The 15,691-nt window shown below is 43.5% G+C and overlaps 1 protein-coding gene and 1 long non-coding RNA gene across 5 annotated transcripts in view; one reads left to right on the top strand and one right to left on the bottom strand.

The window, feature by feature from the left end:
* Nucleotides 1-11,314, top strand: part of LOC102546371 (uncharacterized) — an 81,897-nt gene extending 70,583 nt beyond the window's left edge. The window contains exons 4-8 of one of the 3 annotated variants that reach the window (XR_010057087.1): nt 78-177; nt 274-457; nt 3,792-5,415; nt 6,697-8,050; nt 10,040-11,314. This is a non-coding gene — a long non-coding RNA (uncharacterized LOC102546371). Of the gene's footprint in view, nt 1-77; nt 178-273; nt 458-3,791; nt 5,416-6,696; nt 8,982-10,039 lie in introns of those variants that run through there. The other 2 variants (XR_010057086.1, XR_010057088.1) reach the window with 2 other exon arrangements.
* Nucleotides 1-15,691, bottom strand: part of Dpt (dermatopontin) — a 28,419-nt gene that overhangs the window by 1,448 nt on the left and 11,280 nt on the right. The window contains exons 2-3 of one of the 2 annotated variants that reach the window (NM_001401366.1): nt 14,985-15,110; nt 2,859-2,966 (exon numbers count right to left, since the gene is read on the bottom strand). In NM_001401366.1, the coding sequence (NP_001388295.1) occupies nt 2,859-2,966; nt 14,985-15,110 (234 nt within the window). The remainder of the gene's footprint in view (nt 1-2,858; nt 2,967-14,984; nt 15,111-15,691) is intronic. The other variant, NM_001401367.1, reaches the window with a different exon arrangement.

Here is a 15,691-nt window from a genome sequence, read left to right as displayed (position 1 = left end):
CTGTCATGCTCTTGGCCTTAACCCAATAAAGTGTGGTACTACTTTATCCATATTCAACTGAGCAATTTCTTCCACAGCACGGTCCTTCCTCCTCCTCCTCTTTGAACCTGACAGGCTTATTCCTGAGTCTTAAACACCGATGGCTGACAGCGCTGGCGTCCAGCTTCTGAATGGGAAGTATGTGGGGATGACCATGCTATTCTGAGTGGGGGGAAGGGGATGGTGAGCAAATAGGTCAAGGCCGGCTTTCTCATTCTGAGCCTGTTTTTCCAGCTTGTCCTATGCAGTGCATTCCCTGGAACATCTTTAAGGAATGAGTTATGTATTGATATTCGTTCCTGTAAAGTCATCCACAGCGGATATGGTTTACTTGAGAGGATTAGCACACTGGTGCTGTGCGTTTTCCAAGTGAATTTAATGACCACAGCTAAGACCCGTGCATCTACGCATGAAGACGGTAAGAACGAGCCTGTGGCCAGGCATCTGTGATGGAGGTTTGAGAGGCAGTGAATGGAAACTGAGAAAAATTTAGACTTGATCCTGAAAGAATCAAGGGGACTAGCCAGGTTCTGTTTCCCATGACGGACAGTAGCTTTCAACTAGGGGCTAAGTGACTCCATGATACATTTGGCAATGGCTGCAAAGAGTTTTGCCTGTCACCCCGAAGGGAGATAGATACCAGTGGCACTTGGTGGATGGGGCTAACACCTAGAATCACTGGACAGGCTCTTGCAACAGAGAATTATCTGGCCCCAGGGTGAGAAACCATTCCAGGAGGGACATACACAAGTGAGTTTTGTATGGAAGGGAAGGGAAGGGAAGTCCTTGCTCTGATGGTATTTGTCCAGTGGGACTGGGGGTGAGCACCCCATCTTCGACAGAAATAAAGAGACTAAAACTGTGGATTTCCAAACCACTAATTGCATCAAAACTGCATGGGCCTGCTAATTTTATGTATGCTACTTTTATTTTTATCTGGAGGGAGGCAGAAGTCATTTTAAAATAATTCAGAGACACTATACCTCTGTCTTCAGCGGTTCTGTACAATTTATGTAGCTAATCATTGCCAAGTCAGACAGAATCGGCCATTTTAACTGCCAAAAAATATTTATTTAGCACCAATTTTAAGTGATAGTCATTCATTCTTTACAGTTTCCATTTTTTTTTGTTATATTTTTAACCAGAAAACTCAGAACCAATGTCCCCTTTAACCTGGGAATCTTTAGGAACACTTGATCCGGGCACAAAGTTTTCTGAACTTTGGCAGACACTTTGGTACTCAATGACATTGGATTTCTATACTCTGTGAGTTCTTGGGTCTCTCTCTTCTTAAATATTCTCACTGTGTGGTATACCACTCAGTTGTTCCCCTCATTAGGATGTATTTATCCAACCACAGCTTTTAGAAAACAGGTAACTAAGTAAGTTAAAACCCCATCTCAAACAGAAACAGGCTACATATGAAACTGAGGTGTTCTGTAGAGAAACCAGAATCTTGGGACCTAGAACCTGGTACATACAATGTGCTCATCCAGAGCTTTCTTTGTGCCTTTAAGCTTTGTGTTTCTTAATAAATAAGTTAACTGCAGCTAAGTGAGATGCAACTTCATTTGGAAGCCTGTACACAAAAGGAAACGGCACTCAAGTTGCTCAGAGTCTGTTAGCAACTGAGGTTTTACTTTCTGTTTTATTTGGTTTGCAAAACATGTGTGGGTAATCTTCCTGGAATTAATTTTTGTGTGACATTATTATCACTGGATTAAAGTTAGTCAAATCGTCTCTTAACTTTTGAACTTCTCCATAGTTTCCCATGAATTAATAGAATAACCACAAGATCCCCAATGATGATCATGTCTACAGGAATTTTTGAGTCTTGTTTTCTTAGGGTTTTAACCTACTCTAGAGAGGCCTACAAAGGAATGCTGGGAGGAGCAGGGGCGAGGTGCAAGTGAGTGCTGTTTTTCTTAAGTTATTTAGATGTCTTTTCCCTTAAGGATTCTGACTTCATCACGTAATGGTTCCCCCCGTTTCATTTTTAGTTGTGATTAGTTAGACACTGTGGTCTGCATGTTAACGTCTGTTATGAAATCTGTGTGCTGCAAACTAATGTCCAATGTAATCATAGCACTAAGTAGTACTAAGAGGTAAGGGTTGGGAGCTGATTATATCAAAAATATGCTGTCCTCAGGAATGGTTTTAGTGCCTTTGGAACTAGGTTCAGTTCAGCTGTGTGGGGACACAGTGAGATGGTCTGTCTTCGAAGCAAAGATCAGTCCTCACTACATATCTCCTGCTACCTTGATCTTGAAGTTCCCAGTCTCTGGGACAGTAGATTTCTGAGTTTTATAAGTTGTCTAGTCTGTGTTATGCCAGACTGAATGTATGGAGAGAATGGATTTTGTGTGTTCTTCCTTGTGAAAACCTCCTCTTCCTTTCTTCCTCCCTACGATTCTAAGTGGGGAACACACACAGGTACAGGACTAGAAGGGCTCCAATTTGAGAGTGAATACCCTTCCAGCCATCTCAACCTTTCCTTGTCATGTCAATCGGTGTCTGAGTTTGACTGCAAAAATTGTTTCGAACATCAAGGAATGCCCATGCCAAGTTCAAGGCTGCTGTTGTACTCGAGTAGGTTGGTGTCTGTCCTTCTTGTCGAGGTCACACTGCCTTGTGAGGCAAGTTTCCAAGACTTCTCACTTCTCACTGGATCCTGCCACCTAACCAAACCCACAGCCAATCCTTGACTGAGTGGAAAGATAGATTATTGGGGTATCAGGTCCACGGTCAGGGCCCCAGCAAGCAGTGAATGCACACAGTCGCTAGCCCTGAGGTCACCGGACAGGGGTTGGCCCTCTCACCTTTCCACTGCAGAGAAAGTGGTTGTTGCTCCTCTCATATAGAAATCATAGTCATAGGAAATCATGTCCATGTCTTCGCCGTAGTGGCCTGGGTACTCGGTTGTCATCCTGTGGAGAGAGAACAAAGGGTTGGAGCAGATGAAAGGTCAACGTGAAGGAGATCTTGGGAAACTGCATCCGAAGTTCGGTGGTTTCTGCCAAGCCACAGTGATAGAGATCTTCTTCTATTTCTCTACTTCCTTTCTCTCGCCATTGAACTATACACTGAGCATGTGCGGCAGCAGCAGCTGCAACTGTAGCTGTCACATGTGCAGAAACCTCTCCTGTCTTTGAATTATTTGAATTATTTGTATTTGAATTGTTATATGCTGAATTGTTTCCATCCTATTCAAGTCAGCCAGGGTGCTGTGTCAAATCAGATCATGACTCATTGTTAGATCATAAAATCGATTGAACTGACTATGACTAGGTTTATACTGATTGTCAATTTGAAAGGGTCTAGAATCGTCTTGGAGAGATGTTTTTTTCTAGATTGTGCTAACTGAGACTAAATGTAGACAGAACTATGGTGTGGTATTTTGAATAGGTTTAGCCTTCATAGACTAATGGTTTTAAATGCTTGACCCATGGGGAATGGCACTATTAGGAGGTGTAGCCTTGCTGGAGAAAGTGTGTCACTGTGGGGGTGGGCTGTCAGGTCTCCTATGCTCAGGCACTGCCCGGTGTGGAATCTAGTCTCCTCCTGGCTGCCTGCAGAAGTCAGTCTCCCTCTACTGTTTGCAGGTTAAGATGTAGAACTCTTGACTCCTCCAGTACCATGCCTGCTTGCACTCTGCCATGTTTGCCGATGATAATAGACTGAATCTCTGAAACTGTAAGCCACGCCCAATTTGCCTTTAGAAGTGTTGCCTTGATCCTGGTATCTCTTCACAGCAATGGAACCTTAACTAAGACACACGGTCTGGGGTCTTGCACTAAATTTCATCGTGAAAGCTAGTCAAACATCAGTGATCGCCACTCATTGCTTTGTGACTGGAGACAATCTAGAGCTGTATCCGTTTCCAGATGCCACGACTTCTCTGTCATGATGGACTGCACCCTTAAACTGTGAGCAAAAAAATAAATCTTCCCTTCCTTAAGTTGCTCTTGTCATAGCACTGAGAAAATATAAACATAACAGGTTGAAAGAGAATGAAACAGAGCAAAAAATATCAGTTAAAATGGTACACTGCTTACAATAGAGTTTGTGCATGAAAACTTTATTTAAATGTATGTATGCATTGATTATGTGCACATATTTAGTGATAGTTTAACACATATTTCTTATCATAACTGGCAAGAGTAAATCTGTTTAAAATATCTAGGTAAAATGTGAGCTCCACAAAGGTACAGTTCTATATGTCCACAATGATATCTCCTGTAGCCGAAACAGATCCTGCTACATGGCAAATAAATATTTCTGAATAAACAAATGGCTTTGTGATTTAATTGGTTCCCCAACCTACTAAAAATAAAGCTGTCTTATACATTTCATTGCAACTAGTGAAAGTATGTGTGATAAAATGATATAAGGCAGGTGTGGAATCATTCAACAGGTTTACCCTCCTCCACCAGCATTGCCCCTTCTACTCCCTTTTGTCATTCTTCCTTCTTTATTCTCAAAGACTGAGTCAATTTGGGGACAAATTTATAATCCCCTGGATCTCATAAAGATTTGCCACTGGGATTCTTCAAGACCAAAATAGGTCCATTCAAGATTTAAAAAAAAAAAAAAGCACTAATGTCTTTCCCTAGACAGGCCTCATCTAGCCTAAGCCAGCCTTGAATTCACTATGTAGCTAGGATAACTTTCAATTCCAGATTCTTTCGCCTTCTCCTCCCAAGGACCAAGATTACGTGATGTACCAGCACTTCTGGACCACATCTGTATCCTCAAGGCTGCTCAGGAAGCAGCTACTTTGTGAGTGCCAGGAATCCCATTTGATTGGAGTGTACCAGGTCAGAGTGCGGACCAGTGGTCTTTCTCAAGGTTGTGAGATTTAAAAAAAAATCCTGATTTATGATTTATAAGGGCTGATGGGAGGTTCTACAGGAATGGTTAGATGCAGCAGGACCTAGGTTTAGGAATCTAAATTTTCTCTTCGGGCTTTTCTTAGTCATTCCTTTGCCTGAACAACTCCTGCCCTTTTTGATTTCTTTCTTTTGAAGGAATCACCAGGCCATCTTAGATTCTAAGCCCAACCTCATAGTTTCATGCATTTTTAATTGATATATTTGTGAAGGGAAAATTTAAATCTCTTTTGGGCTTGTAAGGAGACTGGGAAACAGTACTTCCTTTGTCTAACAACAACAGCAGCAGCAGCAGCAGCAGCAGCAGCAGCAGCAGCAGCAGCAGCAGCAACAACAACAACAGCAACAACTCCAGCTAAGTGCTTCAGAAAGGGACCTAATCGGGCCTCAGCTGGATCCCCCTGGCTTGTGATCTGAAGATTCAGTGACAGTTGCTGTGTGACAGTTTATCCAGAGGGGGAGGAGGACTGTTGAGAACAAACATAATGTAAGTAGGATTTTTGAGTGTGTTTTCTCCATTTCATAAAGCATTCTAGAATTTTGAAAAGCTGCATTTAGACACAATGTATCAACTTCATTACCAGAAATTTTAATTCTTCTCCAGCAATGTCTGTACTCAGCACTGTTGTGTTAGGCTACACCCAATTGCCCAAACTAGTTGACTGTTGTTTCTATCAACCCTCTGCCCTGCCTGCAGATCAATTGCATAATTAAAAACATTTGGAATAAAGTGGTAAAGAAAAATTTGCATCTAAAATCAACATCAATAAGGCTTAGGTTCCAGAGGGGCAAACAGTTCTCTAATGGTTTCTCTGGTGAGGATTCTTATTCATTTAGTGAACAGATGGGGGCCTTCTGCTCCGTGGACAGGTTTCTAGAAAGTTTCTCTCTGTGGCAGCAGTCAGCTGTCCCGTGAATTTATAGACTTCCCCAGAGAAGGTGAGGTGTCTACCATTGGTATTGGTCCAAATTAGTTTTAGTTTTGATTTTTGGTTGTGTTTTGTTTAGTTTTCATCATAAAAACAGGAGGTCAGGCTTAGACTTTCTTCCCAAACCTTGGATTAAGGGAAATGGTGAAGGAGACTGGAAACTAAAAGTACAGAAGCAGATATGATCTCAGTCATTGACAAAATGTGAGCCTTCCCAACACCACCGGCAGCAAGGGTTTCTGTTTCAATTTAGTCTAGGATCCCATATTTTTAGTCCAATAGATACATGTCTATTTATTTCTTTATGATATCACACACACATGCACACAGACACACACACACACACACGCACATGCACACACACATACACACACGCATACACACACATACACATACACACATACACACACATACACACACATACACATACGCATACACACACACATACACACACATACGCATACACACACACACGCATACACACACATACACATACACACATACACACATATACCCATACACACACATGCATACACACACATACACATACACACATACACACACATACCCACACACACACATGCATACACACACATATGCATACACACACATACACACACATACACACATACACATACACACATACACACACATACACACACATACACATACACACACATACACATACACATGCACACAGACACACACACACACACACACACACACACACACACACACAATGCTTTAATAAATAAAAGCCCTAATAATAGTTCGTCAAGAAAATAAAAGGCTTTAAACTTAGAGAGTTAAAACTGAGACAAAGTTTACATACTTTTCAGAAAGTCAAGAGAGGCGAAAGGAAACTGGATGCTAATGCTTTATTGCACATGGTGTTGTCTTTCTTGAAGATAAAAGAGGTAAAATTCAGTATTGTTTCAGCTTTCTTGTGAATTACTATGCAGTTTCAGACAGCATAAAGCAAAGTCCTTCATACAGAGCATTGCCACACATTTCTAGCCCAGTTAAAATAATCAAGTAAGCCCGTGGCTTGACAGGAAGAAGGGAAAGACAGTATATTAAAGAAATTTTAAAGTATTTCTGAGAAATATAGGGGACACATTTACATTCTTTTCATCAAAAAAACCCCCACTGTGTTTATGTGTAGTCACGTGTGTGTTTGTGTGTCCACATGCACGTATGTATACTTATTTTCCATCCCACTTTGAAAAAGTATCTATTGGGCACAGTTTCTCACCTCTTGTTCCAAAGCTTAGAGAACTGGAAAATTTAAGATTTGTATAACTTCTTGTATCAGACAGGGATGACCAAGATGGAAATAACTTAAATAATATCTTAGTTATGAGCAGCCAAAGATGAGCTTGAACTGAAGGAAGGTTGACACGGGACTTTATCCTCTGTGATATGTGAGTTATGGATATGGTCAGCAGCCACAACTGGACTCAGTGAACAGTTGCTGGGTGTGTCACGGGCTGTCAGGGATGGAGATCTCTGAAGCATCATCGGTGCACAGCACATACACGGCTTTTCTGAGTTACCGTTACAGAGCATAGAAGAGGCACCAAGCAAGTGTAGACTTGATGTGCCAAGATTGGCTTACAAATTACATTTCAGGCAAAAAGGATAACTTTCTGACAGGTAAGTCAGTGGGGACTTTCTTAAATATCCCTGTCACTTCTTCAGGATCAAGCTTCGTGTATAATGCCTTCCCTGTCACACTGTAAGAAATGAGGACACTTCCGGGTAGATGACTTTGTTAGTGCCCTAGCATGCCTAATCCGTACGACGTCACAACTTGTTTGAGCTAGTTTTGCAAAGACAGAATGAGAAGACACTGTTGAGGCTTGGCCTTTTTGCTATGTGTTGTGATGCTCGATACTGGCCTCCAAGGCCTGGTTGCCCCAGGGATGAGAGAATCTGCATGCACACAAAGTAATGCTACATGACTTTGCTTCTTAATTTAAAACTACTGGTTGGATAAAGATGTCTACAGTCTAACGCTGAGCAGAAGAGAGGAAGATGGAGTCTCAATTCCCTGGCTGGGTGTCTGAGGAGGACCACGAGGAGAGAGAGAAGAAGGTGGAGAGAGGAGAAGACACCATGGAGTAGGTGAGACATGAACGTCTGGCCATGAGAGCGGCCAATAGGAGTTAAGAGCAGCCCAGAGGGAACACGGTAAGTAGTAACTTGGGGTTATTGATAAGGAAGTAGACATAATAACATAAAGGGTAGATATCTGCCCAGCTCTACTGCTCAAAGGCTTATTATAAATATAAAGGTTGTATGTCTTTTATCTGAGAACTGAAGATCAAAGGTGAGGTAGAAACCCTCAATTAAGATTAAATATTCACTACAGTAAAACCCAAATGGACTTATATATCAAAAAATAAATACAAAAAGACACAAGCAAAGAAGCAGGTGTCTTGGTCCCTCCCTTGAGAGCTGGGCACGGGCCAAATAGGACCACATGCCATGTCCCCTACAGTCGCACAAGTGCCCTTCTCCGTGTAGACAGACTGAATTCTGGGAACTTGAGCTGTGACAGGGGAGATAAAATGTTAGTGTCTATCCTCTGTGGCATTTGGGGGTTTATATTTCAAACGGTTCAGATATGTATCACCACATAGCGGAAGCATAGTTCCCAGGATGTCCGTGACTTAAATTAGAAGAGGAAAGTCCCTGAACTTTTTTCAAATTGCAGTTTTGGAAATGAGCCCCGAGCTCTTGCTTCAAGCCCAGGGCTGGTCGGCAGTGGCCACATTTTATTTTGATTACTGTTGACAGTCATCAGCCTGGCTACCCTAAGCTGTATATCAGCAAGGACAGTTTCACCTCTAACGTCTCCCTTCCTCTAAATAAAGCAAATGCTTCCCCTTTCCTTCTGCCATTAGATGTCTGCCGTGTTGCTGCCTAACGTTTGATCTGCATTGTTCTTATTTTCTTCCTGTGATAAAGGTTGTACACTATACACATGAGATCTGGAGGTGCCTGGACCTCTCTGAGTCGAGCTCACTCTTTTGAAGAGCGTTACAACTTTTATATCTGGGTTCTCTATGAGCACGATATTGCTAAATAAAGCCATGTAATGGTCACAGTTTAGAACTTACCCTAAACCTTTCTCTTTTTTTCACATTTAGTAACTGATGGGTTAAATGAATGAAAAACTGAAGGGTGGCTTCTAGAATCCTGGGGATAGAAGTGGACTTAGTCTGTGATTGACAGGCTTGCTCCGTTCTGAGTAGCTCACCGCTTGGGTGATCCTCAAGACAATCCTCAAGACAATCAGACACATCTCTGAAGTGTCTGCTTTTGAAGTCTGAACAAGACAGAGGTATCTCCTCTTTGTGGGCAGCCAATAGACGTCAACTTTATGAACAGGGCTCAGTAACTGCGACAGCCGCTCCAGCTGAGGAAAAGGACACTTGATTCTGCTTAGGCTCAGAGGAGCTGTGGTCCTACAGAATGAGTGCACGCAGGGCAGGGTGATGGTCGCTTGTGAAGGATGGGAACAACACATGCACCGTGTGCACTCTTCTAAATGGTAACGCCCAGATTAGTTTTCTCAAGATATACTGTCTTCCATCCCTGCAAAAATAGCTCCTAGTTTGCTCAGAGCAGTGTGGACAGGTCCTCTTTTCATCGAGTCTCTGGGAAATGTGCTACAGGATACCAGCCAGCCAGGGTAGGGTGACAGACTCCCTGATGGAAGGCCTATGAGCTCATTCCCGACTCGAATAGAGCATTACAGGAACGGTCTTGCCAACAAACTTCGTCTGGTGTTAAAATCTGGACAACAGGGCCCAACCTCACAAAGATTTTCTTTGACTGGATTATTCACAGTGGAAAAGAAGAGACAAATGTTCTCTTCAACTGACTTTTGTTGTGAACTAGAAATATCCAGGAATTAAGCAAAGCTACTCTCTGCCTTTTGAACTGGACACGGGGTGGGTGTGTGCATCTGAGGGGACAGTGGTAGAGAATGCTGAGTTTGATTATCACAGGAAGCCAGTGACATTGAAAGGCAGTGTAAAGGTCATTTAAACAGGTGACCATATCCAAACAGTTCATTCTATAAACCCACTGAACAGTCATAGATCCAGAGAAGAGTCATTTAGACAAAACAACAAACAAACACATTACTAAGTTCAAACCCCTCTCTTCCAGGATGCGGATGCTTGGTTTCCATCCAGCTGGCCGACTGACTGGGATGTGGCCTGGAGGAACAGGAGCTGTTTGAGGACAGGGGATGAGGGAAAAGATCTCTGAAGGCTTGTTTGCCGCTCCTTTGGTGACACGTGTTGGTTGTTAACAGACCACTAGGCTATGAATTTGGACTCTTCCAGCTAAATAAATATGCGTTACATTTACATACCCATCTAGTCCAGTGGGAACCGATTAGTAACGTCATGTCTGCATCAGACAGGAATTCACTTTCTCGCCAGGTTTCAGTGATGCGGTGATATCCTGAGAGACATCCCGCTGAAATCAGAACAGCACCTTGGTTCCCACCAAACAAATAAATCCCACATGCATCTGGGAGTTGGTGATGGTTTTTTCCTATCCAAGAATGATGAGATTTCTGAGTCCCTAAATGCTTGAAAATACAGACATGCTAGACATTCACTTGACAAGCTTTGCATGTATCTTGCAGAGAGATTTTCAATGTAGAAGAGGGAGCAGGCTACGTGTGGTGGCGCACGCCTGTAATCTCAGCACAAAGGCGGGAAATGTTTGCTGAAAGTTTGAAGAAATCCTGATCTACGAAGGCAGTTCCAGACCAGCCAAGGATACACTGAGCTTGTGTCAGACAAACACGTAGGACTGGGGAGGTGTCTCAGGGATTAAAAGCACCTACTGCTCTTGCAGAGGACCAAAGTTCAATTCTCAGCACCCACATAGGGTAGCTTTCAACCTCCTATAACTCTACATCTAAGTCACCTAATGGTCTCCTCAGGATTCCATGATGCCTGGACACACAGACATATACACACACACAGAAAAGACACACATACACAGATACACACAAAGACACACAGACACACATACACACACAGACACACAGACAGACACACACAGACACACAGACAGACACACACAGACATACACAGATACACATACACACACAGACACACAGACAGATACACACAGAGACACACACACAGACACACAGACACACACAGACATACACATAGACACATACAGACACACACACAGACACACACACATACACACACAGACACACACAGACATACACACAGACACAGACACAGACACAGACACACACACACACACACACACACACACACACACACACACGGAAAGGTCCATCTTTTCTTGTGTCTAGTTCCACCATTTAATTCAAGTCAGCTAAAGTGATGTCAGAGAAGGTACCAAGTGCAGGGATTACCAACACGTCGATGTGGGGAATGTAGGGCATGGCTGTGGATTGCTTCACTGTGCAGGGCTGTTAAAGGGATCAAGCACAACGATAAGCACAAAGAAAGCTGGTTTTTACGACCATTTATTAATAAGTCACTCTATTGATGTCAATTTCACTGCAATTACTGCTCATAAGGGCTTGCCATTATTGCCATTATTGACACCTTTTATATTAAGGGCCAGACAGTATTTCGAGATACTGAAGCATTGACAACTTATGACCTTGGGGCTTCCTTCAATTTAGCAGGGTACAATATAACACCATGACTCAGGCAATTTAAAGAGCCCACTAAAATGTCCAGACGCTCTTGGAACAGTGAGTCATATGCTGTGTGCTACGGGGTTTGGTGCACATTCTTCATGCCACTTCTCCAGTGTTTCCTTGGAAAAAGTGTCATTTCCACAGGCCACTGTACGAGCTCTTGATTCTGACACTGTGCTGTCTGAGTTACAGCCAATCACGCTGAAGCACTCATTTTGTGGAGTCTGCTTCAAGGTTGAGTTGTGATGCTGTTCTCACTACCTGTGACTCTGACCAATGATGATATCTGGACCTGGGTGGGGTGAGGGAGAATAGGGGTTGGGGGTGAGGAATGCAAATGGAAGATCTCTGAAGACCAAGGCTTGGGGATAAATTTTATGCAACCTGAATGTTTCTGTCAATTCAAGAAGAGTTGCCTGTCTCATTAAGACCATTGTTAAATTAACAAGATCCTCTGTTCCTATCCATACCTTCCCATAGTCTTTAAATTCTTAGTGTTGTAAGTGATTAGCTGTATCTAAAGGGGAATTTGGGAAGTCATTTTTAAAGAGACATGTAATATTTGTGGGGAAGCAAGGCAGATGATCACTGGAGTCGGGGCATCCTTAGATCAATAGTGGAATTTGGTGCACAGTGATTTATCATTTTTTGGCACTCCAGTAAACAGGGTAAGCTACAAGCATCAATGCTCCAAGTGTTGACGCACAATACAGAATGTGAATCATTTTTATTGGTTGCTCAATTAGAAGACAAGGATTACAGAAAAGCTAGATGCTTCCTCCTTTGTCCCTGCCTTCTCTACATCCATGCTCAACTTCTGTTGTTGGTAAGATTTTCTAAAACTAGTGAGCCTTGGTCATTTATCTGCCTGATGGTTGAAAGTCTTGGGCCCCAAGCCCATTCCCTGTTGTTCTGTTTGTCCAGGACCCCAGGCAGCAGGCATGATGGTCTGTCTGCAGACACTGCAGGCTCTCTCATTCATCCTGGCAGAGACCCCAGGCTCTCACTGTGATGGCAAATGTGTCTGTCCCAGAATACTCTTCCTCTCCCTGGGTGAGCATGACTCAATGCACCCCTGGCTCACCCCTGCTCCTCTGCATATCCGTCTCCTGTCACATGTTCTGCTTTCTGCAAGGCAGTGCTTGGCCTTGCTGGGTGTTTCTGGATAGGGTCTGCCCTTGAGAGGCTTATTAGAAGGCCTCTGCTGCATTTGGGAAAGGGGAGGGGACTGTGCTTTGTGTGATCATAGCCCATGGCAGTGCCAGGATCCTGTTATCACATTTAACCTTCACTATAAAACTAGGGCATAGGCTAAAGCCTTCATTAATTGAACAAATGGGAGTGCCTGCTGTGTGTCTGATGTCACTAAAAGGCCTTGGGACTTGTGGAGAGAGAGTCCCTAAAGGGCTTACGGCATAAGCAAGAAGAGCTTGATCTCCAGCACTCATGTCCAAATCTGAGCATGGTGGCTCACACTAGTGATTCCAGCCCCCGGGAATCCAAGAGAGGAGGGTGCCTGAGTCCCATTGGTCTACCCATCTAACCTAGAATGGCAAGATCCAAGACCCAGAAGGAGACTCTTTCAGAAGACAAGGTGGATGTCTCCTAAGGGGCTATATCCCAGGTAGACATTTAACATCCACACGCATGTGCACACACATCTGAACACATGTTCACCCACACACAGACAAACATACACAGAGAAAAGTATACAAAAATTCTTTTTTAAAGAGCTTGGCACGCACAAGTACAGAGATTTCTGTGAGCTCAGAGCTTATAAAGCAGGGGGGGGAGGGTGGGAATGAAGAATTAAAATCTATTTAAGTTGAAAACAACAACCGTCTATTTTTTTCTGAAAAATAAAGAATTATCTTCCTATTAAGGAAATCACTTATGACTGGGAATGTGGTACAGTCCTGAAACACTTGCCTAGAATGATAGATTCCTGGCACTGCAAGAAAACAAGAAACTTTTGCGCTCTTTCTCTCTCTTCTTTTTCCCCTCATTCTTTCTGACCCCTACACACACACACACACACACACACACACACACACACACACACACACACACACACACCACTAAGATCCAGTCATTGGTTGTACAAAGATCAATGGGTTTTCCTATACCAGGTACTCAAAGTCTGGGTAGAGTAAAGTAACCATAGGTAGACAGAACGTAATAGCATGTTGTTCCCATTCTTGCAGACTGCAAACTGCAGTTTTCATCCAATAGTTTTTTTCAATGGAGACACAGTAAATGAACATCACCATCATTTCCAATGGTGTGTTGAGGTTTTCCTAGAAGTAAAGGTGTCTTTCCAGGGGAGTTTCAGAGGGACAAAGAGGAAGGAGACTGCAATGAAAGACGGCATGGAGCCTTCCATTCAGGATGCCCTGGGATTATCCAGCATTCCTTGAGCCCAACATAGCATGCAGAGTTTGGTCTTTGATTCTGAATCTGCTTGGGCTCAATCATCAGCCCTTGGCATAGCTGCTCACCTGCCGTGGTGGGGGTAAGAAGCAGTTTTGGTGAAGCTAGAGGAGGTTTCTTTTCCATCGTGTATCTTCAGACATCGGCTGACTTTGAGCTGTGAATTTACTGTCATTGCTGCAAGCAGAACTGTCGATCTCTAGAGACTGTGCACCTCTGGGGTGTCTGCAGCGTAGCACCAGGTTACAGAGAACAGAACCCGCAAGGCTCTCCTCCCAAGCATCCGACTATGCAGAGACAAATCCCTTGGATGAGCCAAGCTTCAAATGTTGATTTTGCACAGCTATCCAAGACTTTGGTTGTTTGCAGGCCAGAGAGTTTGGGAGAAGTCATGTGGTTAACCGGTGTGAGTTATCAGGGTGACTAAGTGTATGTGCACTCTCGTAGAAGATTGGAAGCCAAAGTCAGGGAGCACTGGGCTTCACACCCAGGGAGAGACAAAGAAATAGGACATCCCAGGCTGTGGCTGCCAAGCAACTCAGAAAACACCAGCACTGTTTTGCTGTTGCTGTGATTGTTGTTTTGCTTCCTGTCTCTAACTCTGTATCAGAGCGGGGCTCATGAGAGACTTGGAAAGTCCTGGAAGCACTGGAGGAATATAGGCCCCAAACAGACTCAGATGTGAGGTGAAGCCATCATCCGGACAAAGGGAACAGGGATGGAGACAGGAGCCACTAGGCCTTGTTCTGTTTATTTTTCATGGCCAAGAAGGGTACGGGGACATCAGATTGGATAACCTGTAGGGCTCTTTCTTTCCAGTATGAACAGTCTCCCTCAGTCATTCTTTTTCTACTATATTCTAGCCTCCTCTTATCAAGCCAGTTAGTAACATCTTGGGCTTTTTCGAAGGACCAGATCATTGTAGGCTCCTATCCACCCCCAGGAGCTCCGAGGAGCAGGTTTAGATATCAGACTCACCAGCAGGAATATGGGCACCTCTTGCTATACCGGCAGCAGTAAAATTGCCACTCTCGATCCAGCACTGACTCGAAGTAACGGCTTTGGAACCCCGCCACCAATCCATTGTTAGAGCACTTCTGGTACCTGAAGAGAAGAAGGTGTCAGGGCACTGATGAAGGCAAACCCCTTCCTCAGGCCCTCCTGACACAGTTAATACTCTCTCCCTGGCCACACCCCTACACATTACTCTATTTAATACAAAGACTAGATGTCCTATTGTGGAAATTACATCCATGCCGTAGAAGTTCCAATGGCTCAGCCACTTTGAATGGCAGGAAGCTTGGGAGACCCTGTTCCTAATGGCTTTCCATAAATGTGTGCTCAGATGAAAGAAAATTGGTGAATTTTACAATTGAGGGTGCTGTACGTCATTTTACTTGACTTTAAACTAGGATGCTGACAAAGAACTATAACGAACTCTCGAACTTCAAATTAACATTTTACTCTCTCTCTACACAGCACACAAAGTACAGGTCGATACAGTGCTGTTCTGGGGAACCTGATGGGACATCTAGGACCGTTGTCAGCATTCTCTCTGCATATCCAGAAATCTTTCTACCATCTACTAGGTGGGTCTCTGAACTTCACCCCTAGAGCCTACAGGTGAGCCAAGAGCATGAAAAAACTCCCCACAGAAAATCCCAGGCCAACTGAGTTCAAACTCC

This window comes from Rattus norvegicus, chromosome 13 (assembly GCF_036323735.1).
Source record: "Rattus norvegicus strain BN/NHsdMcwi chromosome 13, GRCr8, whole genome shotgun sequence".
In the NCBI taxonomy this organism is placed as follows: Eukaryota; Metazoa; Chordata; class Mammalia; order Rodentia; family Muridae; genus Rattus; species Rattus norvegicus.
The sequence above is the reverse complement of the archived record's forward strand: the minus strand, read 5'-3'. Positions and strand labels throughout refer to the sequence as shown.